General features: G+C 36.1%; 1 protein-coding gene across 3 annotated transcripts in view; it reads left to right on the top strand.

Annotated features, from left to right (window-relative positions):
• Window positions 1–27,798, top strand: part of HOOK3 (hook microtubule tethering protein 3) — a 121,596-nt gene that overhangs the window by 57,922 nt on the left and 35,876 nt on the right. For all 3 annotated transcript variants that reach the window (XM_049865141.1, XM_049865140.1, XM_049865139.1), the window contains exons 9-15: window positions 3,635–3,798; window positions 9,901–10,041; window positions 11,664–11,865; window positions 16,091–16,201; window positions 16,904–16,991; window positions 21,092–21,161; window positions 24,410–24,550. In XM_049865141.1, coding sequence (XP_049721098.1) covers window positions 3,635–3,798; window positions 9,901–10,041; window positions 11,664–11,865; window positions 16,091–16,201; window positions 16,904–16,991; window positions 21,092–21,161; window positions 24,410–24,550 — 917 coding nt within the window. The remainder of the gene's footprint in view (window positions 1–3,634; window positions 3,799–9,900; window positions 10,042–11,663; window positions 11,866–16,090; window positions 16,202–16,903; window positions 16,992–21,091; window positions 21,162–24,409; window positions 24,551–27,798) is intronic.

Here is a 27,798-nt window from a genome sequence, read left to right as displayed (position 1 = left end):
GACCAGTGAAGGAAGTGAGAATAGTGACATGACTGTATTTGGGGGAAGAGGGTGGCACAGGTTTCTGTAATCTCACATGTCAGAGGAGAGAGTCATCAGATAATGCCTAAGTCAAAAAGCAGTAGTGTATGACGTTATTTAGAGTGCAAAGTAACAACCAAAAGCAGTAACATTAGGAACACTTAAAACTAACGGTCCCTTGGGAATGGAAGAACTTAGCAGGAAACTGTGGCTTTTCATTATAAGCCCTTTGCCTTATTTGATTTATTTTAAATAAATTGTGTTTATCGTTTTTAACTAGTCTCCTTTTTCTGCTTGTGTAAAAAAATTTCTGCCATGATATATTGAATTAAACTCTTTTAGCAACATTAGCTAGTCTGATAATTCTAGTATTAAAATTTGTGTTAAACACTGAGCCTTCCTATAATTTGACCATATACCAAACCAAAAAACCCACTGCCGTCAAGTCGATTCCAACTCATAGCAACCCTATAGGACAGAGTAGAACTGCCCTGTAGAGTTTCCAAGGAGCGCCTCCCGGATTCAAACTGCTGACCTCTTGGTTAAGAGCCGTCGCACTTCACCACTACGCCACCAGGGTTTCCGTTTGTCCACATACCAGACTGTAAAGCAATTCTCAATATAATTCAAAGAATCTGGGCTACATAGATCATGCTGTCTGACCAAAGTATAACTTAGTTAGAAACAAAGAGATGAGTTTTTAAAAATTCCATTCATTTGGAAATTTGAAAGTGTGCTTCTAAATAACTTAAGAGTTGAAGAAGAAATCAAAACAACAACTAGAAAATATTCAGAACTGGACAATAACAGAAATACAATATATCAGAACCTATGGGATACAGCTAAAGCAGTGCCTAAAGGGGAAATTTAAAGCCTTAAAATTTTATTTTAAAAAGATGTATGAAAAGGACAGAAATGAATGAAATAAACTAGTGGTATACAATAGAGCCCAGAAGATACTCATGCATGTACGGAAATCTGATAAATTAATAGAGCTGGCATTTCTAGATTGATTTGTTCATTCAGCAAACATTTATTGGGCACCTGCTATGTATCATGTGGAGCCCTGGTGGCACAGTGATTAAGAGCTCAGGCTGCTAACCAAAAGGTTGGCAGTTCGAATCCACCAGCCACTCCTTGGAAACCTTATGGGGCAGTTCAACTCTGCCTGTAGGGTCACTTTGAGTCGGAGTCGACTCAAAGGCAACAGGTTTGGTTTCGGCTTATGTATCATGCACTGTTTTTGTTGCCGTAGATACAATGAGGATAGGACACAATGAGATATAAATAACAGACCAAAATAGGTAAAACATCCTTGCCTCCAAGGTTCTTGCATACTAATGAAGAAAACGACAATAAATAAAATAAAAATATAGTAGGTTATATTGTGATAAGTGTTCTAGAGAAAAATAAAGAAGATGAAATAGGGAATACAGAGTGGGGAGAATTAATTTTAAGTTGGCTAGTCAACAAAGGTCTCCTGCAAAAGTGACATTTTGGTAAAGTCCAAAGAAGTTACAGAGTGAGCCTCCCAGATTTCTAGGGGCGAAGAGCATTACAGGTAAAGGGAAGCCTAAGAGCCAAAGTAAGTGCAAAGGCCCTGAGGTGGGAGCATGACTGGTATACTCAAAGAACAGCAAGACTATTAAGAACGCAGGAGAAGGAGGGAGTGTGGGGGAGAATAAAACCAAAAACCAAACCCGTTGCTGTTGAGTCAGTTCCTACTCATAGCCGCCCTATAGGTAGGAAATCAGTCTGAAGAGGTCTTATAAGCCTTTATAAAGACTTTAACTTTCAGTAATGTGGAACGTCTTCAGAGGATCTTGAGCAAAGCGGTCATGTGACCTGATTTTTGTTTTAGTAAATCATTTTGTCTGCTGTGTGGAGAATAGATTAAAGGGAGGCAAGGGTCAAACCAAGGAGACCAATTAAGAGGCTATTGCATTAATTCAGGCAAGAAATTATGTTGACTTAGAACAGGAAGTGGTGGTAGTGAGAAGGGTCCAAAATATGTTTGAAGGTAGAGCCAATGATATTTGCTGACAGAGTGCAGGTGGGTGAGGGAGAGATACCAAGGATGGTGGCTGAGCAACTGGAAGCACAGTTACCATTTTCTGAAATGGGAAAGACTGTGAAAGGAGTGGAGGGTAATTAAGAGCTCTGTTTGGACAATTCAAATTTGAGATGTCTGTTCAACATCTAAATGTAAATGATGTTGAGTTCAGGATCCCTGGCTAGAAATACAAACATGCAAGTTGTCATGAAGCTAGACGCCATCACTGTATTTAGAAAAGAAGATCTGTGGGGCACTCCAGTGTTAAGCAGTCAGGGAGATAAAAAGGTAAAACCAGTGAGTGGTTATGGAACCCAGGAGATTAAGATGTCCTGGAAGCCAGGTGAAGGAAGTACTTCAAGAAGAAGGATGTGGTCAATTGTGTCAAGTATTGTTGATAGATCTTAGTAATGTGGGGATTATGAGTCATCCTGTTGAGCAGTTTGGTGGAATGCTGAAGGAAATAGCTTCACTGGCATGGGTTCAAGAGAAAATGGTGGGAATGTGGAGAGGAAGAATTAGAGAAGACAGCTTTGATTTTTTAAGTTTTGGTGAGATATACTTGAGATACAGTAAACCGCTCATATTTGAAGTGTACAATTTTGATGCATTTCGATATGTATAAACCATCAACACATAAACCATCAACATAAACACATAAACCATCAACACATCGGTCCCAGAAGTTTTATCGTGCCGCTTTGTGACCCCTCATTCTAGTCACCAGGCAGCGACTGCTCTGCTTTCTGTCACTGTAGATTAGCTTGCATTTTCTAGAACTGTATGTAAATGGAATCATACAGTATATTTTCTTTTCTTGTTTTTTAGTCTAACATCTTTCATTATTTTGAGTTTCATCCATGTTGTTGGTATCAATAGTTTATTCTTTTTATTGCTAAATAGTATTACATTGTATGAGTATACCACAGTCTGTTCATTCATTCACCTGTTGAATGTTTGAGTTATTTCCTTTCTTTTTTTTTCTATTGCAAGTGAAACTGCTGTAAACGTTATTAGTCTTCTTGTGGACATACGATTTTATTTCTCTTGGGTAAATACCTAGGAATAGATTGGCTAGGTCATAGCAATTGTAGGTTTAACGTTTTAAGAAAGTGCTCAATTGTTTTCCGAAGTGGTAGAAACATTTTACATTCCTACCAGAAGTGTGTGAGACTTCCATTTGCTCCACATCTTCACCAACACTTGGTAGGATCAGTCTTTTTAACTTTAGCCATTTTAGTAGGAAAGTAGTTTTAAATAATTTCTGTTTTAATTTGCATTTCCTTAATGACTAATGATGAGTATCTTTTTGCTTGTTTTTCTGTCATTCATATATCTTCTTTGGTCAAGGCTCTTTTCAAAAATAAGATAAAGAACGAATTCTTGCTTACTCTTACTGCATTGCCTGTGCGGTATTCCAAAATAATGTAAATATTTTAAGTGAAGGTTAATTGCACTTCATTAAACACAGACTTTAATTCATAATGGTAATTCACAAATGACTGTGCTATTGCCACTGTAATTGGAGGAAATAACTGCTGTCTTCCTATATCCTAACAGGTTGCAGCATTACAAGAGGAAAAAAGTAGTTTGTTAGTGGAGAATCAGGTATTGATGGAAAGACTCAATCAATCCGATTCTATAGAAGATCCTAACAGCCCAGCAGGAAGAAGGCACCTGCAGCTCCAAACTCAATTAGAACAGCTCCAAGAAGAAACATTCAGGTAAAATACCACTTGTTGTTGTTACGTGTTATCAAGTCAGTTCCAACTTATAGGGACCCTATGTACAGCAGAATGAAATACTGCCAGTCATGCACCATCCTCACAATCGTTGTTATGCTTGAGCTTATTGTTGCAGCCAAATTTGGTAATTATCATTTCATTAAGAATATAATATTAAGACTTCTGAGTAGCTACAGACAAAGGAGATTTTAAAGAAAAAAATGAAATTCTCAAGGCCTTCAGGTAGAAAGTTCAAGTAAGTTACAAAGTCAGAATAATCAGAATAGAGTTAGATTTTTCAGAAACAACATGCAAAGCAAGGTAATAGTGGAGCAGTGTTTTTTTTTTTTTAATTCAACAGAAGAAAGTGTGAACGAATAATTTTTATATCTAGCTGAGCTGTCTTTTAAATATCAAGGCTATAGAAAAACTGTTTACAACACAGAAGGACTTAAGGCTTTCTTTACCCATAAGCCCTTCTTGGGGTCTCTACTAGAGCAAGATTCAGCCAACATGTATGTAAAGGACCAGATAATAAATATTTATAGCAGCATTACTCACAATAGACCCAAGCTGGAAACAGTCCAGATGTCCATCAACTGATAAATTAATAAACAAAAACTACTACTCAGCAATAAAAAGGACTTAAGTACTGCATACTTCTGCAAGGATGAGCCTCAAAGCATTATGCCAAGTGAAAGAAGCCAGATGCAAAAGATTATATATTGTGTGATGCAACTTCTATGAAATCATCAGAAAAGGCAAATTTATATGGACAGAATGCAGATAAATTCCCTAGTGCTAGGGTGGGAGCTGGAATTGACTGCATAAAGTCACAAGGAACTTTTTGGAGTGATGGAAATGTTCTAAAATTGACTTTTGGTGATGGTTACATAACTATATGTTTATTAAAAATTACCGCATTGTACATTTACCATGGTTGCATTTTAAGTTATGTAAAGTATAGCCCCATAAAGCTCTTTCAAAATCAATAGCTTTCATGTATATAAACAGTAATCAGAAGACCTTATGGTGGAAAAAATGCCATTTACAATAGCAGAAAAGAAGATGAAATATTTAGGAATAAATTTAACAAGAAATGTATAAAACCTATTTAAGGAAAATTCTAAAACTCTCCTGAAAGACACAAGTAGAAATCTGCCTTTATCCTTGGATAGGATGACTCAACATTATGAAGATATCAGTGCTCCCTAAGTTACTTTATAAATTCAGTACAATTTCAATAAAAATAACAAGACACTATTTCACAGAATTGATCAAATTAATATAAAAATTCATGTGGAATAGCAAAGCACATAAGAATAGGCAGTTATGACAATGAAAAAGAAAAACTAAGAATGCACAGCTCTACCAGATTGTAGAACATAGTGTAAAGCCTCTATAATTAAAACAATGTGGTACTGGCCCATGAATAAACCAGCAGAATAGAATAAAAAGTCCAGAATCATACTCGAATATGTGGAAACTTTGCCTATGACCGGTGTGGCATCTCAGATTGCTAAGGAAAAGTTGAGCTTCTTATTAAATGATGTTGGCACAACTGGACAGCTATTTGGAAATACAAAATTGGATCAATAGCTCATACTATACACAGTAATAGACTCCATATGGATTACGGATCTAAATGTAAAGCATGAAACCATACAGGTGCTGGAAGAACCCTGATATAGGGACAGACTTTCTAATCATGACTCAAAATCCAGAGGCAATAAAAAAAAAGATTGATAATTTTGACTACATAAAAATAAATATTTGCATGACCCAAAAAAGAAACCATCATAAACAAAGTTAAGTTAAAAGACTGCTGTCAAATGGGGAAAAATATTTGTAGCATGTACCACAGAAAAAAGGTCTGTTATACCTTGTTTTAGAAATTATACTTAAAGAATAACTTGTTAGAGTAACTCTCCAGAGTTAAGAGATTTGCTCAACCAAACCAGTCAAGCCTGTGTCAAGATTTTCACAATAGAGGGAAAATAACAGTCCTTTTAATTTCCTTTTACAGCCATAATTAAATTTAAACTTCAGTTTTTACATTGATTCACAAGTACATACTTTATACAACATACCAGTGTTTGAACTCACAAGTTGACTATGATACCACCTGGCATGTTAACAGCCTGCCAAAGCTTATACAAGGATTATTTTCATTGGCACAGAGGCATTTGCCACAACTAGGACCATTCTCTTCTGTGATTTTCCTTATTCTGAAAATAGCCTTCATGCTGTCCTTTGACTGTCTGCAGTGTGGTTCTCAGATCATCTGCATGACAGTCAACTAGGGAACTAATTAAAAATAGATTCATAGGCCTTATTTACCCCAGATCTGATAGTCTAGGAATATGCCAACCTTAGCATATGTTTTAAAGGAGCCTGGGGGTGCAAGTGGTTTGCAACTGGCTGCTAACCTAAGGGTTGGCACTTTGAAGCCACCCAGCGACTCCTGTGGAAGAAAAGGTCTGGTGAACTGCTTCCATAAGGATTACAGCCAAGAAAACCCTAAGGAGCAGTTCTTCTCTGTAACACATGGGGTCACCATGAGTCGGGGGCATACCAACAACAACATACCTTTTAGTGTAGCTTCCCACCTAAGCCTGCCTTTCCTCAAATGCCTGTTTCTTAAAGAAATTTGCTCTAAGGACAATGCCTTAACCTTTCGAGAAAGTATTTACATTTAAATATCTGTTAATGTGTCGTTGTTGTGTGCCAGTGAGTCGATTCCTACTCATAGCAACCCTATAAGACAGAGTAGAGCTGCCCTATATAGTTTCCAAGGAGCTGCTGGTGGATTTGAACTGCTGACCTTTTGCTTAGCAGCTGAGCTCTTAACCACTGCGCCACCAGGGCTCCGTTAATACAGTGTGGCTTTGTTACCCTGCCTTCCATTTCAGGCACCGTAGGGCTGAATTTTTTCCTTGGATTTTTCCAAGGTCCATAGAATAATAATATGGACAGACACACTGTTTTTTCTCACCTCCTTTTCTGCACCTTTCAAAAATCCCTGAGAACCTTTTTTCCTACTTCAGATTATTCAACAGTATTCTAATTTATGGATGTTTATAACCAGTGAACTCCCATATACTTAATTATTTTGGAGGAATGCATACCCTGTATAGCTTGGGATTTAGCAGTGTGACAAAAATGTTTTGTGAAGATTTACTATAAAATAAATTATGGCCTGCTTCTTACTTTTTTTCTTACCTAGTCATAGATTCCCACTGTTAAAACAGTAGGAGAAATTAAATATCAATTAAGTTTTCCTTTACCAGGTAACTCTTAGTGTCATGGGTTGAATTATGTCCCCCCAAAAATGTGTGCATCAATTTGACAGGGCCATGATTTCCAGCATTATGTGCTTGTCCTCCATTTTGTGATTGTAATTTTATGTTAAAAAAGATTAGGGTGGGATTATAACACCCTTACCCAGATCATATTCCTGATGTAATGTAAAGGGAGTTTCCCTGGGCTGTGGCCTGCACCATCTTTTATCTCTCAAGAGATAAAAAGGAAAGGGAAGCAAGCAGAGGGCTGGGGACCTCATACCACCAAGAAAGAAACACTGGGAGCAGAGGGCGTCCTTTGGACCTGGGGTTCTTGCGCAGAGAAGCTCCTTGTCCAGGGGAAGATTGACGAGAGGGACCTTCCTCCAGAGCCCACAGAGAAAGAAAGCCTTTCCCTGGAGCTGGCGCCCTGAATTTGGATTTCTAGCCTACTAGAATTTCTCTTTGTTAAAGCCATTGCCTTATAGTATTTGTTATAGCAGCACTAGATGACTAAGAAACTTAGTGTGGTAGCGTGTCAATTATTCTTTCATTTTGCCCAATGGAATGTTTTTGGATTTTTTTTTTTCCCCCTTTCTTGTGCCTTAGCAGATGGGGAACAAAAACTTTTTCAGAAAGTGTAGAAATAATTCATCCCCAGTGGTCTACATTAGCAGTTCAAAGTGTGGTCTGAGGATCCCCTTGAGATTCTCTAAGACCCTTTCAGAGAGTCTGCAGAGTCCCCTGTTTTCTAACTACACATCTATCCAAGGCTGGATTTTCTTCATATACTCCAAGGAAAAGAACGTATCACAGCAGATGAGTGTAGAAACAGATACGAGACCCCAGCTGTGTTCCCTTAAGCCAGATATTAGAATCACAAAATGATGCTACTCTCAGAATTATTTTGTTTTAGAAAACATAGTTGTTTTTCATTAAAATTGTTATTTATTAACATGTAATGGGTTTATTACGGTTATTTTCCAGTGAATTAAGTAAACATTTTAAAGTTTCTCTCAGCTTTAATTTCTAATATGATAATATTAGAAATATAATTTCTAATATGGTTGTGTGCCATCGAGTCGATTTCAACTCGTTAACGGCCTTTTTTTTTTTTGAGGTGGTAGACTGACTTTGAAGTAGGCAGCAGATTCTCTATGATGAGCTGGTTTACATGCACTTTGCCCAATGGAAGTGAAGGTTTTAAATGCCTTTACCACTTCAGGAGTTCATATTAATAGTAAAAGTCAGGTACATAAAAAAGAACCACCAAGTATATAAAACACATAGGTAATAATTATATACACTTTTTTCCTGTGTATATTTAACAATATATATTTACATATATTTTGAAGTTCAGTACCTTCAGTTTTGAACTTATTCTTTCTTCACAAGCAGAAGAACTCTTAACAATAGTAGAGTTTCTAAAATAAATACTATTAAAATAGAGCTTCAGAATAAATATTCTATACAAAGGAAACCTTCTGTGGTAACTTTTGTTGAGGGGTGAGAAGGGGCTACAGTGAAGGGGGAAAGTAAAGTAGGAATGTAGAACTGCCCCATAGGGTTTCCTAGGCCGAAATCTTTACGGGAGCAGATGGCCAGGTCTTTTCTCCCACAGAGCTGCTGGTGGGTTCAAACCACTAACCTTTTGGTTAGCAACCAAGCAGTTAACCATTGTGCCACCAGGGCTCCTTTACTGATAGATAAAACATTTATAAACAAATGTCCTTTTGAGTCCTTGAAAATTTTAAGAGTGGAAGACATCCTGAAACCAAACAGTTTGAAAACTCCTAGTCTGCAGCTTGACCTACTAAGACATTATCAGTGGATGGTAAAATCCAGGCCTGACTTTACTCTTTTGCTTATAAATTGTGGCTAGTTTTAAAATTATGGTTTTGGGGAACTGGCATTTAGAATTACCTTAAGTTTTTATTATAAAGGAAATAGTATCTAATACTTTTATTTGTTCCAGAATACATATTTGTAATATGATAATTTGAAGTACTCTCACAATTCAAGTATTTTACCAGTACTATTTTTTTTATATATATAGGGTGGAAACCCTGGTGGTGTAGTGGTTAAGTGCTACAGCTGCTAACCAAAGGGTCGGCAGTTCAAATCCACCAGGTGCTGTTTGGAAACTCTATGGGGCAGTTCTACTCTACCTATAAGGTTGCTATGAGTTGGAATCGACTCGACGGCAGTGGGTTTGGCTTTTATATATGTATGTATCTAAGTATTTTTTATTATTCTTTATAGTCAGATACAAAGTTTCTGCCTCATCTTTATTGTGACAATGTACCTTCAGTTTTATATTTTAAGTAAACAAATCTGATTAATAAGGAGTAGGAACAGTGTTACTCATATTTTGGAGGGAAAAATATACGAGTAAAAATAAGACTGGAGAATATACTCCACAAATGTTACCAGTAGTTATCTATCTGGATTAATACACTTTTATTGTCTTTGTTTTTCCATAATTTGCTAATTTTCAACAAAGAACATGTGTTAATTTCCTAATTAAAAAAAACTTTAAATAAGTTATATCTGTAGAATTTTGGGAAAATATTATTCAATGTCTAAATTCCTGAGTAGAGGAATGGCAATCAGTTTTAGCTTTTCCAAAAGCTTTTTGCAGAATGGAATCAATTTTTAATACAGTTAAGACCTGGGAATGTAATTTACAGCCACAAAAGTAGGAGACAAATTCAAGAAGAATTTATTCTCTTGTTTTATATTTTTACTTTCTTTGACTCCTCTGAGGAGCATTGTTAGACAGTAAACAGTACTTTCCTGCTCTGTTCTGTTTTGGTTACAGGCTAGAAGCGGCCAAAGATGATTATCGGATTCGCTGTGAAGAGTTAGAAAAGGAAATCTCTGAACTCCGGCAACAGAACGACGAGCTAACCACTCTGGCAGATGAAGCTCAGTCTCTAAAAGATGAAATAGATGTCCTTAGGTAAACAGCCTTCCCCTCTCTTTAGAGTCTGAGAACTGTCATCATCCAGTGCAGCCCTACCACTAACGTTATAAACTCTAACATCTCTGAGCTCAGCAGAGTGGTTAAAAGTCAGACCACCTTGGCTGCAAATCCCTGTCCTATCATTTAATTAACCTCTGTGTAACTTTTTTTATTTTTTGGTCTGTAAAAGGGAGATGCTACATACACCTACCTGAGGTTTGTATGAGAAATTAAATTATATTTGTAAACACTTGTAACAGGATCTGGCAAGTGAGTACTATATACCATATTTTTATGCAGATAACATGCACCTTCTGTGTTTGTTTGCCAACCGTGCCCATCCCCCACAAGGTATTTTTGTAAGTACACTATGCTAAACTTTTTTTTTTTTTAGCAACAGGTGAAAAAAAGAATTGGCATAGCGACACTTAGGAAAATACCTTGTGGTTGGCAAACAAATGTAGAAGGTGCTTGTGTTATTTGCATAAAGATACAGTAAAAATTAATCTCTGACAATCACTTCATTGCTCTTACAGCTCTGGAGCTTTTATTCTCGCTGTTCCTATTCTTTAATTTTGAGCCCTTAGTCACTTGGACTTTTTTGTCAGATACTGTCACACCCCACGAGGCTTGCCACCTCGCTCATTTTTCTACCATTCCACTCTTAGGCTCTCTTGGATCATTGCAACCATCTTTTTTTTTTTCTTCTTCTATTTTTTGCTCTTTGAATACTGAGAACTAATAGAGAAAATTTGTTCTATGACCTATTAATGATCTGTACTCTTCACTGGATTCTCCCCACTGGCCTGCCATTCTCCTGCTCATCAGTAGATAGCTCCATCTCACATAGCTATTACTTGTTTTCATAACTCTTCTCACCTGTCTGCCCTACCACACCTCCCCCGGGCCTTAGTCTCAGGAGATGGCTTTGTCTCCTACTGCCCAGAAAAAAAGTGCCAGGACTGTTGAACTCTCCATGTCCCCTGTCTCCTGCACCCCTTAACTCCCCTGCATTCTCACCCATCTTTTCTTTTTTTGCTTCCAGAGTACAAAACTGGTATTCTTTCTTATGCCCTGTGCTAATTCCCTCATCTATCCTATGTACAGGGACTGTGTTAAATCGATTGTCTTTTCTCTTCACATATATATATGTTTTTTTCTGAAAGAAACTCGTTACTCTTTCCTCTTCTCCAGAACCAAATTTATAATACATAAGGTAAAAATTAGGTTCTCTCCTCAACCCACTAAAATTTGACACCACCTCCCCCTTTCCCGTTACGCCACTGAAACGGCTATTCCTGTGGTCACTAGTGGCGTGTTGATTGCTGAGTCGTTTGAACACTGCACAAATTTATTTTATGTTATTTCTGTGCTATATAGAACTCTGCTGGATACCTACTATTTGCTTGCCTTAAACTCTATAACATTTTCTATTACGCATTTAGTTGTAATTTGGCCATATTTTTTCAACCAGACCAGAAAGTTAACCTGGAATCACTTTTGATCTTAGATCTATCATTAGAACGTGTTGTTTCCGGGTCATCTCCTTGGTTTAGCACTGTCTGAAGCAGCTTCACCGTGGATGTGTTTCTTACCTTTAGTTGCCCATCTCATTCTAGACATTCTTCTGATAAAGTGGCTAAACTAGAAGGCCAAGTGGATTCATACAAAAAGAAGCTAGAAGATCTTGGCGATCTGAGGCGGCAGGTGAAGCTGTTAGAAGAGAAGAATACTATGTATATGCAGAACACTGTCAGTCTGGAGGAAGAGTTAAGGAAAGCCAATGCAGCTCGAAGTCAACTGGAGACGTATAAAAGACAGGTAAAAGAGGAGCAACCACGTTCGTCAATGACGCTTTCACGCAAGTTCTCTCTTACAACAGTATTGCTTATGAAAAAACTTTGTTTTCGTGGTATTCTGTTTTTTCTCTGTGACACTTAGTTCTTACCCAGGGCTTGTTTATTGGTCTCTTTCTATTGTTTTCTTTTTAATTTATTATGAAATATTTAAGAAATATAAAAAGGTAAAAGAAGATGACAATAATTAGCCATGTTTAAGAAATAAAACATACTCCGCCTTTATTCAGAGGTAACCAGTATCTTGACTTTTGCTGTTATTATTCCCATGCCGGAAACCCTGGTGGTATAGTGGTTAAGTGCTATGGCTGCTAACCAAAGGATTGGTAGTTCGAATCCACCAGGTGCTCCTTGGAAACTCTATGGGGCAGTTCTACTCTCTCCTATAGGGTCGCTATGAGTCGGAATCGACCTGACGGCACAGGGTTTGGTTTTGGTTTTTTTTTGGTTCCCGTGCCATCTTTATACCTCTGCTACACACATATATATTTATCCCTAAACAATTTATAATATTTTAAATATGTTTCAAAATTTTATATAAATGCTATAATAAGTGTACACTTCTGCAATTTACTTTTTTTGCTCAGCAGTACATTTGTAAGGCTAGTTTATGCTGATAGGTGTTTATTTTCACTACTGTATAGTATCCCATTGAGTGACTGTACCACAATTTATCCATTTTTTTCCTGTTGAAGGACATATAGGCTGTTTCAGATTTTTTTCCCTATATTATAAGAAACACCACTATATCTAGTATTGAACATAATTCCTTCTGTACATGTATGAACATTTTGCACCTTTATGGGATTTCTTCCTTAAGGCATCTTTAGTGTAATTAGATATTGCCAGTTTTTCCCCAGAGAGATTATACCACCACCAAGCAGTTTAATGAGCTCATACTGCTCCACATTGTCACTTCCACAAAGTTGTAAAATGTTCACACATAGGAATGTCAGACTTTAATTTTTGCAAGTTGGATGGTTATGAAATGGTGTCTCATTATGATTATAATTTTCATTATCCTGATTACAAAGATATTTGCTGACTACATTTCTTTTGAAATGCCTGTTCTTCTTTTATCCATTTTTAAATTGGATTATTTCTTTTTCTTATTTCTGAAAGTTCTTTATATATTCTAGATATTAATTTTCCATTAGTTACACAAGTTACAGTTATTGCCTACCAGTCTGTGACTTGTCCTTTCACTTTTTGTGAAGCTGATAATTTCAGTATAAGGAAACTTAAGTATAATTTTCTTTATGATTTGTGCTTTGTGTGCCTTGTTTAAGAACTCATTTCCTATATAAGGATGCAAGTCTAATTTCATCTTTTTCTTTTTTTAAATAAAAATATAAAGTTGGTTTTGTACATTTAGGTCTTTAATCCACTTAGAATTGATTTTTGTTTAGGGTGTGAGGTAGGAATCCATTTGAAAAACTTTTTGTATATGTGAATAACCAGCTAACCCAGCACCATTTATTTAATAGTTCATCTCTTTTGCAATGACCTGCAAACCCACCTCTACCATTTACATTTTTTGTTTGTTTCAAGGCATTCTTTTCTGTTCCATTGGTATATTTCTGTATTCTTACACCAGTACCACACTACTTATTTTCTATAGAGTTTTGGTAATTTTGATATTCAGTAGTACATACCTAATGCCTTGTTCTTTTTCAAAACTGTTTTGTCTGTTCTTGGCCTGTTGCTTTCCATTGAGAATTGGAATTACATCAAATCTGTTGATCAATTTAGGCAGAATTCCTGTCCATAAATGTAGTATCTCTCCATTTATTTAGGTCTTCAATGTGTTTCAATTAAGTTTTATAATATTCTTCTGAAGATCATGCACGTATTTTGTTGTAATTACTCTTATGTACTTTGTTTTGAATTGTTTTGATAATTAAGAGAAAGATACCATTTTCTACATGCTTATTGTATGAATGAAATTGATTTTTATATATTGATTCTGCAACCTTGCCAAATTCATGTACCTAATAATTTCTGTAGATTCTCTTGTCAGATGTCATATAGTGTGCAGATAAAAGCTGTTTTGTTTCTTCCTTTCTACTCCATACTCCTACCCCCTCCCCTTTTTTTGGTTAATCAGCTTGACCTTTAATATAATTTTGAATAGAAGCAATAATAACAGGTAACTATTTTTTGTTTGGATTTTATACAGGATACTTTAAATGTTTTACCAGTGTATTATGAGGATTGCCGTAGGGTTTTGGTAGTTACCTTTTTTTAGGATAAAGAAATTCCGTTGCTTTCCTAATTTGCTCAGAGTTTTCGTCTTAAATGGATGTTGAATTTTATCAACTGCTTTTCTTGCATCTATTGAGGGAATCCTATGCTTCTTCCCCTTTCTATTATTGTAGTGAATTATCTTAATGGATTTCCTAAGTTTAACCCATCCTTTCATTCCTGAGGATTAATTAGCTTGGTCACAGTGGATTTATTTGGGATTTTCAGATTGTTAGATTTGCTTTGTTCATTTTACTTAGAACATTTGCCTCTATGGGTCATTTAAAATCTCATGATTTTCTAATTTCGATATCAAACTTATACTAGCTTAATAAAATAAGTTGGAGAGTGGTTTCTTCATTGACCATCTCAGAAGATATTTGTGTAAAACCGGAATTTTCCATTTCCTGAAGTTGTAGTAGAATAGCCAGTAAACTATGAATTACTAGTAGGTTTTTTTGGTGAATACATTTTTCCCATCATTTTATTATGAAATATTTCAAATAGAACAAAGCTGAAATAATTAACAAACTTGAATATGGGTCGAGAAATTCCCCAGAATAAATGTAGCCCAAAGAGATGAAAATTATAAATGAAATTTAAAGGTATGGAATATAAAACAAGGAACTCTCTAATTAGAGCTCCCAAGAAGAGAATGGAAAGAATGGGGGAAAGATTATTTTGACAGTAAGGATGGCTAAATATTTTTCCAAACTAAGAAAGGACATCAGATTTAGATTTAATACTGAATTACAAACAAAATAAATAAAAAGGAACCTATACCTAGAAATATTACGGTAAAACTGTATAGCATACTAATTTTCTCTGCCTGTTTCTGCTCTGCTGCTTAATATGCTTTATTTATCATTGATTTTTTTTTTTCTTTCTACTGCTGCTGTGGTGCTTTTTCAAACCTCCCTGATCATTTTTTATCATCTCTTACAGCTTTTGAAAATTTAGATTTCCTTTTCAGTTTTTATTATTAAACCTAGTGTATGTATTTTTTGTCTGGTAATTCCAGTCTAAAATCTTTGGGAGTCTTTTTCTGCTGTTTTACTGTTGTTGCTGCTGCTGCTGTTGTTGTTTTCTGCTGACTCTTGTTCATAGTGACTTATTTTTTATGGCCTTTATAATTGTGGATTTTGCTTTTGCATTTGGTTCATCTTTATCTTTGGGAATCCTAAGACTGTGTTCCTCTAGACAATATGAGTGATTGCTTGTGCCAGATTTCCCACAGCATTACCAACCAGGACCACTTTAAGTTAATTGCTAGGCTCAGGGTTTCCCAGACAAGCGAAGTAGTAAAAATTCAAATCCAAACCCATGTATTAGCAGGTTATGGTTTCAAATTTCGAGGGATATTTTTTAAAACCCAGAACTCAGTTTGAGATAGGCAGGTTTTCTTATTGCCTTTGCCAGCTAGTGGACTTCTTCCTCCCCAACCTGTTTTTTACTGATTCACCACCTTTTAGATCTCAGGGTAGCTTAACACTCACCTGTCTCCTGTTAGACCTAAAGCTCGAGGTTCTGGGTATTGGCAGTAGCACCTCACCTACTCGTAGCTTCAGCACCAACCTCCTACTCTGGTTTTGGCCCCTGAGGATTTACCTTACTTTCTTAGGAACTTAGGTGTGCACTGGATTTTTCCCCCTAGCATTTGTTTTATATAGCAAGAGAGTTTTCAGTCTACTCAGTTACCTATATTGAAGGAAGTGAAAGCCCTATAGATTCTTTTATAATTTTGAGTTGTTGTTCTGGATGATTCTGGTTTTGGAACCCATAGTACGTGGACACATTTTTATGCCTAGTTCTCCACTTTGTTAGGCTGCTGTATCATATACATTTATTTGAGTATTTTTGGAGAGGGTTCATAGGTCTGTAGAAGAAAACAGTGATAATTTCTAATATTTCAAATTATAAAAATTAATGTTATCTTTATGTATTAGGTAGTAGAACTGCAAAACAGATTATCTGAAGAATCAAAGAAAGCAGATAAATTAGATTTTGAATATAAGCGACTGAAAGAAAAAGTTGACAGTCTTCAAAAAGAAAAGGATGTAAGTATATATTAGGTATTTCTGTTTGAGCACTGCCAAAATTAAGACAGTGACATTTAATTCATGTTTTGAATACTTCTTAATTCCTTCTATTTGTGAATGAAAACTAGAGATCCTGCTTATTTTTAAATTATAGAAGGTATCAATTTGTGCTTCAGAAATAGTTCTAAAAAGATAAAAATGAATGCTTTGATTTCCATCCTAATTTCTTTTATAGATATTTATTTTTTCTACTGCTGTTGTGTTTAACATTGTTCTGCTCATGACTTTCTTTAAATTTACGTAGCTTTTCTGTTTTCTGTGTGACTAATACAAAGGATACAATTCTTGTTGTTCAGCACATTTTGAATCTTTTAAAAATATTTTGACTTTGTCAATAATTTGTAGATGTTTAAAGTCTTTGTTCTTTGATCTGTTATGTCTAATGAAAATAATGTTATATAAGAAATTAGGTACTTATTGTTAAGGGAGGGCAGTGTTGTTTCTTATGTTTAACTGTGGACAGTTCATTGCTTTGCACCTAGTAAATGTTCAATGTCGTTAAATGAAAAAAAAAAAAAAACTATTTTAATTGTCCCGTAGAAGATCAAAAGGTAAAGCATGTCCATGTTCACTACTGCTTTTCATTCTGTAAAGGCTAAAACCAGTGATGAGTAGTTATAAAGCCTGAAGCTAACCTTCCATGTTTTTATGTCCCTTCAGAGGTTAAGAACAGAAAGGGATTCTCTGAAGGAAACCATTGAAGAGCTTCGTTGTGTACAGGCTCAAGAAGGGCAGCTCACAACTCAAGGTAAAAACATTTCAGTAACGCAAAAAATACAATTTATTCCTAATAGAATCCGTGAAAAATACTAGATTTACTTTAAGATGATTGCACCAATAGATGAAAATAAAAAATTGCTGAAGAGGCCATAAGATTCATAACACATTTTGAACTGTTACCCAGGTTTTAGGGCAAATAGACTGTAAATGCTGGAGACAAGATTTACTTGTCTACTTTTTTTTAATGTTATATTTGAACACTTGAGTTTTATTAGGTCAAAAGCATAAACATTTGTTAAATTATCTCTGTTAATAATAAACTCATTCTGGAAAGTTTCTCATGACCTTTTTATATGAAACCTTCTAAGTCAGTGATTTTTTTCAACTGAGATAGGTAGGATGGGTATCAGTCCATTAAGGAACTTCCATCCCAAGTAGAAAACTGCTCTTTCTCACATGAAAGGAGCAGCACTGAACTTAAGGCTTACCCTCATACCACTCTTTCGCCATCACCCTGGGGGACTGTGGGAGCCTAATTGATAACTTGTACAGCTTCACAGTCTGTTCACTTCCTTGGCTATACAGTTACCTGAAACTGAAATTTTCCTTTCCCTCTGGCTACAACTTCCTCCTCCTACCCTACCAAACCTGCTTATCTTCATTTCATCTTCTAACCCTGTCTTAGTTAATTTAGTACTGCCGTAGCAGAAATACCACAAATGTATGGCTTTAACAAAGAGAAATTTATTCTCTCACAGTTTAGGAGGCTAGAAGTCCAAAGTCAGGGCACCAGCTCCAGGGGAAGGCTTCCTCTCTCCGTTGGTTCTAGGGAAAGGCCTTGTCATCAGTTTTCCCCTGCTCTAGGAGTTTCACAGCACAGGAACCCCGGTTCCAAAGGACATGCACTGCTCCAGGTGCCGTTTTCTTGGTGGTATGAGGTCCCCATGTCTTTCTGCCTGCGTCTCTCTTTTATATCTCAAAAGAGATTGACTTAAAACACAACCTTATTTTGTAGATTGAGTCCTGCCTCATTAACATAACTGCTGGTAATCCCACCTCATTAACATCATAGAGTTACAATTTATAACACATACAAAAATCACATCAGATCACAAAATGGTGGACAATCACACAATACTGGGAATCATGGACTAGCCAAGTTGACATACCTTTTTGGGGGACACAGTTCAACTCATAGCAAACCCTGTGTTTTTGCTGTCAATCAGCCTTTCTGGCCTGATTTTCCACTTTACCTGACCAATATATCAACTATTATTGTTCTCACTATTACTCTCTTTTCCTTATTCTCTTAGCCTCTTTCTAGACCAAACTTATCAAACCCTAATTCACATATCCTAAATTTTTTTCCCAAAAATATATCATTTCTTGTTATAATTGGATCCTCATTGCTGCTTGACAGTCCTTTCACATATCAACTCTACATGAGTTTTTCCAAAATTTGAAGAGTCTAACCTGAACCTCAGCCTTTTTACTCCCAGCTCCTTCATTATCAAAAGAAAAAGGAGAGAGAGAGACCATTTTATGTAAGCTGTCAGATTTGTTTTCTTTGCTACTTATAAACCTATACATTTTAACCTTCTTTATATAGATATCCTTTGACCTAGAGCAACTGTGCTCTAGGAATTTACAGTATATTTATGACGTTATGAATTAAAGCATTGTTTATAATAGTGAAAATTTAGAAACAACCTAAAGGTTCAGCAGTATAGGAATCTCATTTTCATTCAACAGGCAGGAAAAAGAAATGCAAGGCATCCAGGTTGGAAAGAAGGAAGTAAAACTGTCCTTATTCACAGATGACACAGTACTGTATATTAAAAATCCTGCAGAATCCACAAAAAATTATAGCACTAATAAATGAGTTCAGTAAGGCCTCAGGATACAAGGTCAATATATGAGTATCAGTTATATTTCTATGTACTACCAGTGAACAACCTGAAAATGAAATTAAAAAAAAAAATCCATTTGTATTAGTATCAAGAAGAATACATATATAGGAATAAGTTTAACAAAACAAATGCAAGATTTAACTGTACACTGAAAACTACAAAACACTGTTGGGACAAATGAAAGAAGATGTAAATAAATGGAAAGACGATCCTTGTTCGTGTTTTGGAAGATTCAACATAGTTAAGATGACAATTCTTTCCAAATTAGCCTATGGAGTCAATGTAACCCCAATCAAAATCTCAGCAGTAGTTTTTGTGGAAATTGACAAGGTGATCCTATAATATATATGAAAATACAAAAGAACTAGAAAAAAAATAAAAAATTGGAAAACTTACATGTCCTGATTTCAAAACTTATAAAGCTATAATAACTAAGACAACATGGGCCTGACATTAGGATAGACATAGAGATCCTGAAACAGAATTGAGCCTCCAAAAAAAAAAAATAATAATACATTTATGTTCAATTGATTTCCAGCAAAGGTGCCAAGGCAATTTCATGAGGGAAGGACAGTCTCTTGAAAAAATGGTTCTAGGTCCAGGATATCTATGTGCAAAAAAGATTAATTTAGACCTTTACCTCACACCATATATGAAACAACTAAGAATGGATTATAGACTAAATTTAAGAGCTAAAACTATAAAATTATTAGAATAAATTGCAAGAGAAAATCTTTATGACCTTGAGTTAAAACCCAAAAACCAAACCCATTGCTGTCGAGTCGATGCCAACTCATAGCAACCCTATAGGGCAGGGTAGAACTGCCCCATAGCATTTCCAAGGAGCGCCTGGTAGATTTGAACTGACAGCCTTTGGGTTAGCAGCCGTAGCACTTAACCACTATGCCACCATGGTTTTCCATGACCTTGAATTAGGCAAAAAGTACTTAGATACATCAAAATCACAGTCCGTAAAAGAAAAAAATGATAAATTGAACTTTACCAAAATTTTTTTTAAAAACCTCTGCTTTAAAAGACACTATTAAGAAAATGAAAAGATAAAGAGGAAACATTTCCCAGTTGTATTTCTGATAAGGACTTGTGTTCAGAATATATAAAGAACTATTCTAACATAAAAGTAAACAACCCAATAAAGAAATAGGTGAAAGATTTGAATAGACATTTCTCCAAGAAGACATATAAATGGCCAATAAGCACAAAGAAAGATGCTCAATGTCATTAATCATTAGGGAAATGAAAATCAAAACCACTACACACTTACTAGAGTGGCTAACCTTGAAAACACAGACAAAACTAAGTGTTGGAGAAGATGTGCTTAAACTGGAAACCTCATACATTGTAAGTGGTACAGCGCCTTTGGAAAACAGTTTGGCAGATGGTTAGAAAGTTAAGCATAAACGTCCCATATGACCCAGCAATTCTACTCTTATGTATCTACCCAAGAGAAATGCAAAACATACATCCACAGAGAGACCTGCATGCAGATGATCATAGTAGTGTTATTCATAATAGCCAGAAAGTGAAAACAATATAAGTGTCCTTCATCAACTGGTGAATGGATGAACAAAATGTGGTACATCCATGTAATAGAATACTCTTCAACAATAAAAAGGATCAAGCTACTAATGCAGCCATGAAGAGCAATGAAGTACTTGCAAAGGCTAAAATACTCCCTGCCTGGCCCTTTACAGAAACCATTTGCCAACCCCTGGTCCAACGACCCTCAGCTGAGATGGCTCATCACTGCTCTACATGGTCTCATCTTCCAGGGTGCTAGCCCTGGTTTCTTCACAGGGTGGTTTCAGAGCAGCAAGAAAGAGCGAGCCCCAGGGCGCAAGCACTTTTCAAGCTCATGCTTGAGTCAAATTTGTTAGTGCCCTATTGGCTTAGGCAAATCACATGGCCAAGCCCAGAGCCATTCTATGAAGAAATAGATACAAAGGTATGAATATAAGGAGGTATGATTTGTTAAGGTTCCTTACAGTAACAGTCTGTCAGCTACACTTTTAGTATACATTCTCAGTTCGTTTTAAAAACCGTAAGGCAACTGTGACATGGTCTTTGGGTTGAGAAAAGCAAAGCAAAGATTTTAGCTGTTAAAGTAACGCTCCAAGTAGGGTTTCATAAATTGTATAACCCAACTAAAAGTGATAGTTCTGCTTTCTATAACCTTGTATTCCCGTGTGTATATTTATAGGGTTAATGCCTCTGGGAAGTCAGGAATCTTCAGATAGTCTGGCAGCAGAGATTGTTACACCTGAAATCAGGTAAGTGGATCACAATGTTTGCAGTCATATGGCACAGCATTCTTGGAAAAAACTGAGTCCTCTACAACATGGAGAGGATCAGTTCCTTACCCTTTATTATTAACACTTTCAACAGGAATTCAATATTCAATTTCTGTGTTTTCAGCACATTAGAAGCATTCTTAAGCTGATCCGGCAGATGATTGATTTTTGCGCTTCAGTAGGAGAATCTTTCAGGCACGCCGCACAAACTAACATACTCTGTGTTTAGATATCCACAACGCACATTGATTAATGAAAACCCTTGACCCAAAGACAAAATTATACTTAGCTATCAGCCTGCAAAATAGTTATTAGATTTATATGGTAACCACATGAAATGGTTCTTAGAAAAATACTAGTGTAATACACGGGAGGAAATACCCCCCATTTCTCCTATCGTATTTTTACGCAAATAATGCACACCTTCTGCATTTGTTTACCAGCTGCGCCCTCCCCCCATGAATTATTTCCATAAGAGTCACTATGCCAATTTTTTTGCAGGGTACTGTAAAAAAAATTAGCATAGCACCCTAACAAAAATACCTCATGGGGGGAGGGTGCAGCTGGCAAACAAACGTAGAAGGTGTGCGTTATTTGCGTGAAAATGTGGTACTCCTCTCTCAATAGTACCTATATTGTACTTAGTCATGGCATTTTACAATTTATTTCAATATATGCTTAGCTTTATGTATAAAAATGAAAAATTGTGCAGGAGGTACCAAGTGTCTAGCAAAAGGAAAATAATCCTGAATATTGCTTTTACCTTCTTTAAGCCTCTTATACACCTTTTTAAAATGGAAATGGACCTTGATTCCCCATAAGATCTTTGAAAGCATCAAGTAAATTAATGTTTGTATAGGAGTGTTATAAACTACACAAATCGCAACAGGCATTCAAATACTTGTTGAATAAATGAAGATAATTTGTTGTTGTTGGCATTTATTAAAAAGGAGTATAATAGAACACCAATTCTGGAAGTATCTTGTATACCTTTTTCTGCCGTCTGATATGGTATGTTATATATGTCATTGCATCAATAAAATTTTTTGAATGAATGAACACATTATTATTTATGGGTATTTACAAATAAACGGTTATGTCCAGAAAACCTATTCAAGGAAGCTTATAGGTAATGCAGTTGGCTTTTTAGACTAAGGACAGAGAACAATGATAAAACAAAGATTCAGCAGAGAAAATCACTTTTCTGAGCATGTCAACATACAAATTAAAATGTTCTCTCTGTCCAAAACAGCTGTCAAAAAGAAATGGCAAAAAGGAATGAAAATTCTGCAACGTATGTCATAGACAGTGGGTTAATATCCTTAACACATGATGAAGTTTGCCTATCAAATTGGCAAAAATCTATTTTAAGTGATAATTTTCACTGATGTTAAGGGTGTAGAGACACTGGAAACCTCACACCCTAGAAATAAAAGATTTAAAAAAATTTTTAAATTAAATATAGACGATTAAACTTTTCTTATGATCAGTTGGCAAGTTGTGTCTGTTCTCTTAAACATGTGCCTATATTTTGACAATTACTTTTCCAGGAATTAACCCTGAGGAAATAACCAAGGATATACACAAAGGTGTATGTATAAAGCTGATCATTATTAGTGTGTTAAAACTTGAAATTGGTAATAATCTAAATATCTAATAGGTGGATATTGATTAAGTAAATAATGATTCATAGTGCTGCGACTGCTTACCAAAGGGTCGGCAGTTCAAATCCACCAGGTGCTCCTTGGAAACTCTGTGGGGCAGTTCTACTCCGTCCTATAGGGTCGCTATGAGTCGGAATCGACTCGACGGCACTGGCTGGTGGGTATGTATTTACAACATATTTAAAATATTAAAGTAAATATTTAATGATATGAAAAGATCGTTATATTTTCAGTGTAAAGAGCATGACCTATATGATCCCATCTTTAAAACTGTTTGCATGTGTGTATATATGCATAGAATTAGAAGGCCATATTTCAACAGTGGTTGTTGCCCAGGGTCTCCCACCAGCTAGGTGGTGGGTCTGCTCAGGACTCATGCACGGCTTGTTGGTATTAAACTGGTTCCTGTTGAAAAAAAAAAAGAGAATGATTTGTATTTCCTTTTCGTTTATCTTTTTCTTCCTACAATGAGCATGTAATTTAAAAATAGGATGAAGTCAGTGTCGTTTGTCTACAAAATATATTAAGTTCTATGTAATTGCTTGACTTGAGCCACAGACTTGACTCCGACTTCCCAATAGCAAAAGTACAGTATAAGATTACGGTGTTTAGAAAACAAGAGCAAACTGGTTTCGTGTGTGTGTGTGTGTGTGTGTGTGTGTCTCTCTCTCTCTTATTTTGTTTTCTTTCTTTTTCAATGATAAGCACAGCTTTTCATAGTATCTGGGATCTGATAGTATTACCTTCACAGGGCCCTCAAAAGATGACCCTATGTAAAATAAAGATTTTTATCTTCAGCAATTGTATCTTCATATGAATTCATCTTCAACTGTATCATCCTTGCAGTCAATGTGCGGCAAATTTTGTGTAGCTGTTGCGTTAACAGAGCCCTGTGGTACAGTGGTTAAGACCTCAGCTGCTAACCAAAAGGTCAGGAGTTCAAACCCTGCAGGGCAGCTCTACTCTGTCCTATAGGGTTGCTATCAGTCGGAATTGACTCGATGGCGATGGGTTTGGCTTGGTTTGGTATAGTTTTTAACATCCGTCAGTGTAAGCTTTAGGCACAACACAGAGCTCAAAACAATGAAGTCTAGTAACCCTGCTCTGACAATCTGGCTTGTTTGAAGGATACAGTTTTACATATGTATAGAAATGGGTGGAGTGCATATCTTGAAGGCAGTCCTCACTGAATATTATATCTTGCCACCAAATGATTGGTAATTTCAGAACATAGCATTAGAGATCACATTTTCTGATTAAAACAAAGGACACGTAAATGAATACCCCCATAGCTTAACTATTTAAATCAGAAAGGAAGCAGAATTCTGAAATTTCATTCTTTACTCATCAGGATATTAGGAGTCTATTATCTTCGGTATTGTCTGTTCTAAAAAGAAAGTACTAAGTGCTTAATGTCTTAGCCAGTAACAATACGAGCTAAATTCTTTTAGGTACTTTTTCACTTCTACTCTAAGTGCTAAATTTTTAACTGTGAGTAACTGGATTTTGATAACCAGACTATATTCATATATCAGGTAATCATTTTTTATTTCGTTCCTTCAGGGAGAAGCTTATCCGTCTTCAGCATGAGAATAAGATGTTAAAAATTAACCAAGAGGGTTCAGACAATGAAAAAATTGCTTTATTGCAGAGCCTTCTAGATGATGCAAATCTACGCAAGAATGAACTGGAGACGGAGAATAGGTAGGAATATATAGGTGGCAGCACCTTGCCACAGGTTTCCTATTTGCCTTGGTTTTGATTCCCTTAAACAAAGGTTTGGATTGCATTTTGAAAAGTGATAATGTCTATTCCATTTCCTTTTAAGAGTACTTTAATCCACTAAGACAAAAAAAGAATAGCATCTCATGGGATTTGGCTCCTTGGTTTGGAGGCTTAAGATCGTGGTTTCATGGGACATCGCCGTTAATTGGCCTGATGTTGTATTTAGTGCTCCTGTTCTACCTCCTAGTTCATTGTGTGGTGCCTAGGGCCTTAAAAGCTTACAAGCCACCATCCAATGTACAACAGTTGGTCTTTGTTCACCTGGAGCAACAGAGGAAGAAGAGCAATCAGGAATAGGAGAAGGAAATGGAATGTGTGGTTAATTGCCTCCATAAACAACTGCACCCTTTGCCACGAGACCAGAACTGGATGGTGCCCTGCTACCACTATTAAACATTTTGATCAAAGATTCTATAGAAAAATCCTGATCAAAGGAGGGAAATGTGGGACAGAACTTAAATTCTCATGGAATCCAGCCTTTTTGGAGCCATGAAGGCTGGATGAACCCCTGAAACTATTGCCCTGAGATAATCTTTAAACCTTAAGCCAAAAATATCCCCTGAAGCCTTTTTTAAACCAAACAATAATTTAGCTTAACTAGTAAAGAATGTCTGCCTTGATCATTGAGCCCTTTTAAGATCTATCTGTATGGGATCAGATTGACAACAGCACCTTGAAAAATTAGATAGGAAACTTAGGAGGCAATGAGCTTATGTTAATGGTGGAAGAACAGCTCAGAAAAGGCGTGAGAATGGTCGGTCAACACAAAGAATGTAATCAGTGTCACTGAATTGCACATGTAGAAACTGTCGAACTGGTATACGTTCTGCTGTGTATATTTTCAACAACAACAAAAATAAATTATTTTAAAAACTGCCCCCCAAAAGAGTAACTAATCCATTTCTCTGCTTTTGGACAGACTCGCCAAAAGGTACTGTGTCTCTTTATAGTAGGATCCCCTCTTTAACTTGTCCAAGCAAAATGATACTAAAACCCTACTATTTTCCCTTTTTAATCACGAATTAAAACCAGAGGATTTCAAAAAATCTGACCATTAATTCACAAAATCTTTCAAAACAAAGTCAATTCCCAGGCATTGTCAGGTTCACCTAGTTTACCCCATTGTACAGGCCAATGTTTGAAAGGGTCCATTAGTGCGAGCGAGCAACGTGATCCATCAAAGTTGAATTAACAGAGTATTTTCTCTAATGTGTTATTTCTTGTGACCCTAAAAGGAAGTCTTTCATCTTAACTGTGAGAATTTAGAATCTATAAAAATTACTTTTCAACTTGTAAGTTTTTCAGTCAGTCACTTTAAAAGCAGCAGCTAACTCTGACAAGGCTTACTTTTATATTTTGTCGTGATTCTGTCTTTTGATTTTCTTTTTTGAAGAATTTCTTAATGATACCAAGCATACAGTGTCTTGTTTCCTTAGGGCTGTGACATTTTGTCATTTTTGAGGAATCTGACAGTCATATTAATAGTTTCATAGTTTGACTAACATCACGGCTTCCTTGTTTATTGTGCCTGATTGAGCTGGCATTTCCCAGGTGTGAGTCAGTCTTGTTTTGACAGTTTTATACACCCTGCTTGCCTTCCTTCAGCTTTCATTTTTAAAGCTGCTGAAGTAGAATCAGCAAACACTATAAATCATTATAAACACCACCAGGATTATAAGAGCGTAATTAGGCATAAAGAGAAAAAGGAAATCTTTATGTCAGCTTTTAAGAGCATAAATAATGGATAATTTTTTAAAAATACTTAAGAAACTGAAAAATGAGAAGGTGGAGGAAGGGTAATTGTAGAAAACAGCTGGCAATTGTGAATCCCAGAGGTGCAAGCAGCTGCTGTCATCTCGTTAAACTTTGGCCTCTGGCTATATTTAACCGTCTTAGTCAGGAAGCCCTTCTCTGTACCCTACTTTTTTTTTTCAGTGAAAAAACGTCCACAACTTCCTTTATAATGTTTTCCATTATTTCTCACAGTCTTTACAATTATTGCTCTTATCTTATCAGAAATGGATCACTAGTGGCTATTTATACATTGTTCATTTATATAGATGACTAAAAGCTCCCAAGTTACTATATTGTTTGTATCTCTTTACAACTTAGTATTGTGTTTGTTTTTTAAATTACGACACTGTGGCCATATATGGTCTAAAACAGTAATAATAGCAGCTGATATTCATGAGGCACTTGTTTGTTCCAAACATTGTGTTGATTTTACAAATTGACAGAGCTTGGGGACAAACGCAGGCTGCCTGATCCCAAAGTCTCTGTACCTAACTTGTACCCTCTTTCTTGCCAGTTTATCTTCAGCCGTGTTTGCAGAACCTCTGTTGTTTGTTTTTTCCTTCTCTTCCTCTTAGAGTATGGTTTTCCTCTTAAGTGAAGTAGCCTAAATTTGTTCTTACTGGGTTTTATAAATATTTACATTACCTTGTCTCTAACTTATCATATTTTTTGCAAATAAGTTCACATTATACACTTCTTTGCCAACCGCACAACCCCCTCACACATTGTTTTCCTAGGTACACTGTGCACGTTATATGTGTGTGGGTGGGTTATTTACATGTGTTCGTTATTTGTGAAAAAAGTAAGGTACTCTCTTACTAGTTTACTGCACTGGACTGGCCATCAGGAAACCTGGATTTTAGTCCCACTGAGTCTTCTTACTGTATGACCTTAAGTACAATTTGCATAGCACACAGATATCATCTCTTAGAAGAAAAGGTATGTAGTAGACTTCCAAAAAAAAGCTCTTTACAATTAGTTTCCCCAATGAGTTGATATTATTTTTATCCGTAATACCTACTGACCCTCACACAGTATTAAGACCAGAATGAAGGGTTGAGAGTGGAGCCATATCAGAATTCCTCAGGGAGCTTTCTCAAAGTATACATGACCTTGTCCCCTCATCTCTCAGAGTGTATCATGATCTCAAGCTCACCCTCTCCCTGTACGCCTTTGAAAACTGTGAACTCAGTAATTAGACTGATTAAAAGGTTAAATTACTAAACCCCCGAATGGGGGAGGAAGGAGGTAGAGGCAGTTCCACTAACCGCGTACCTGCTTATCTCTCTTCTATATTCAGTGTTATTCATCAATTCCCCTTCCCTCAAGCTTTTTTCTTTTTAATATTATTTTAATAATACTCCTTTCTTATA

This window comes from Elephas maximus, chromosome 22, assembly GCF_024166365.1.
Source record: "Elephas maximus indicus isolate mEleMax1 chromosome 22, mEleMax1 primary haplotype, whole genome shotgun sequence".
Taxonomy (NCBI): Eukaryota; Metazoa; Chordata; class Mammalia; order Proboscidea; family Elephantidae; genus Elephas; species Elephas maximus.
Note: the sequence above shows the minus strand (reverse complement) of the source record. Positions and strands in the feature narration are given on the sequence as shown.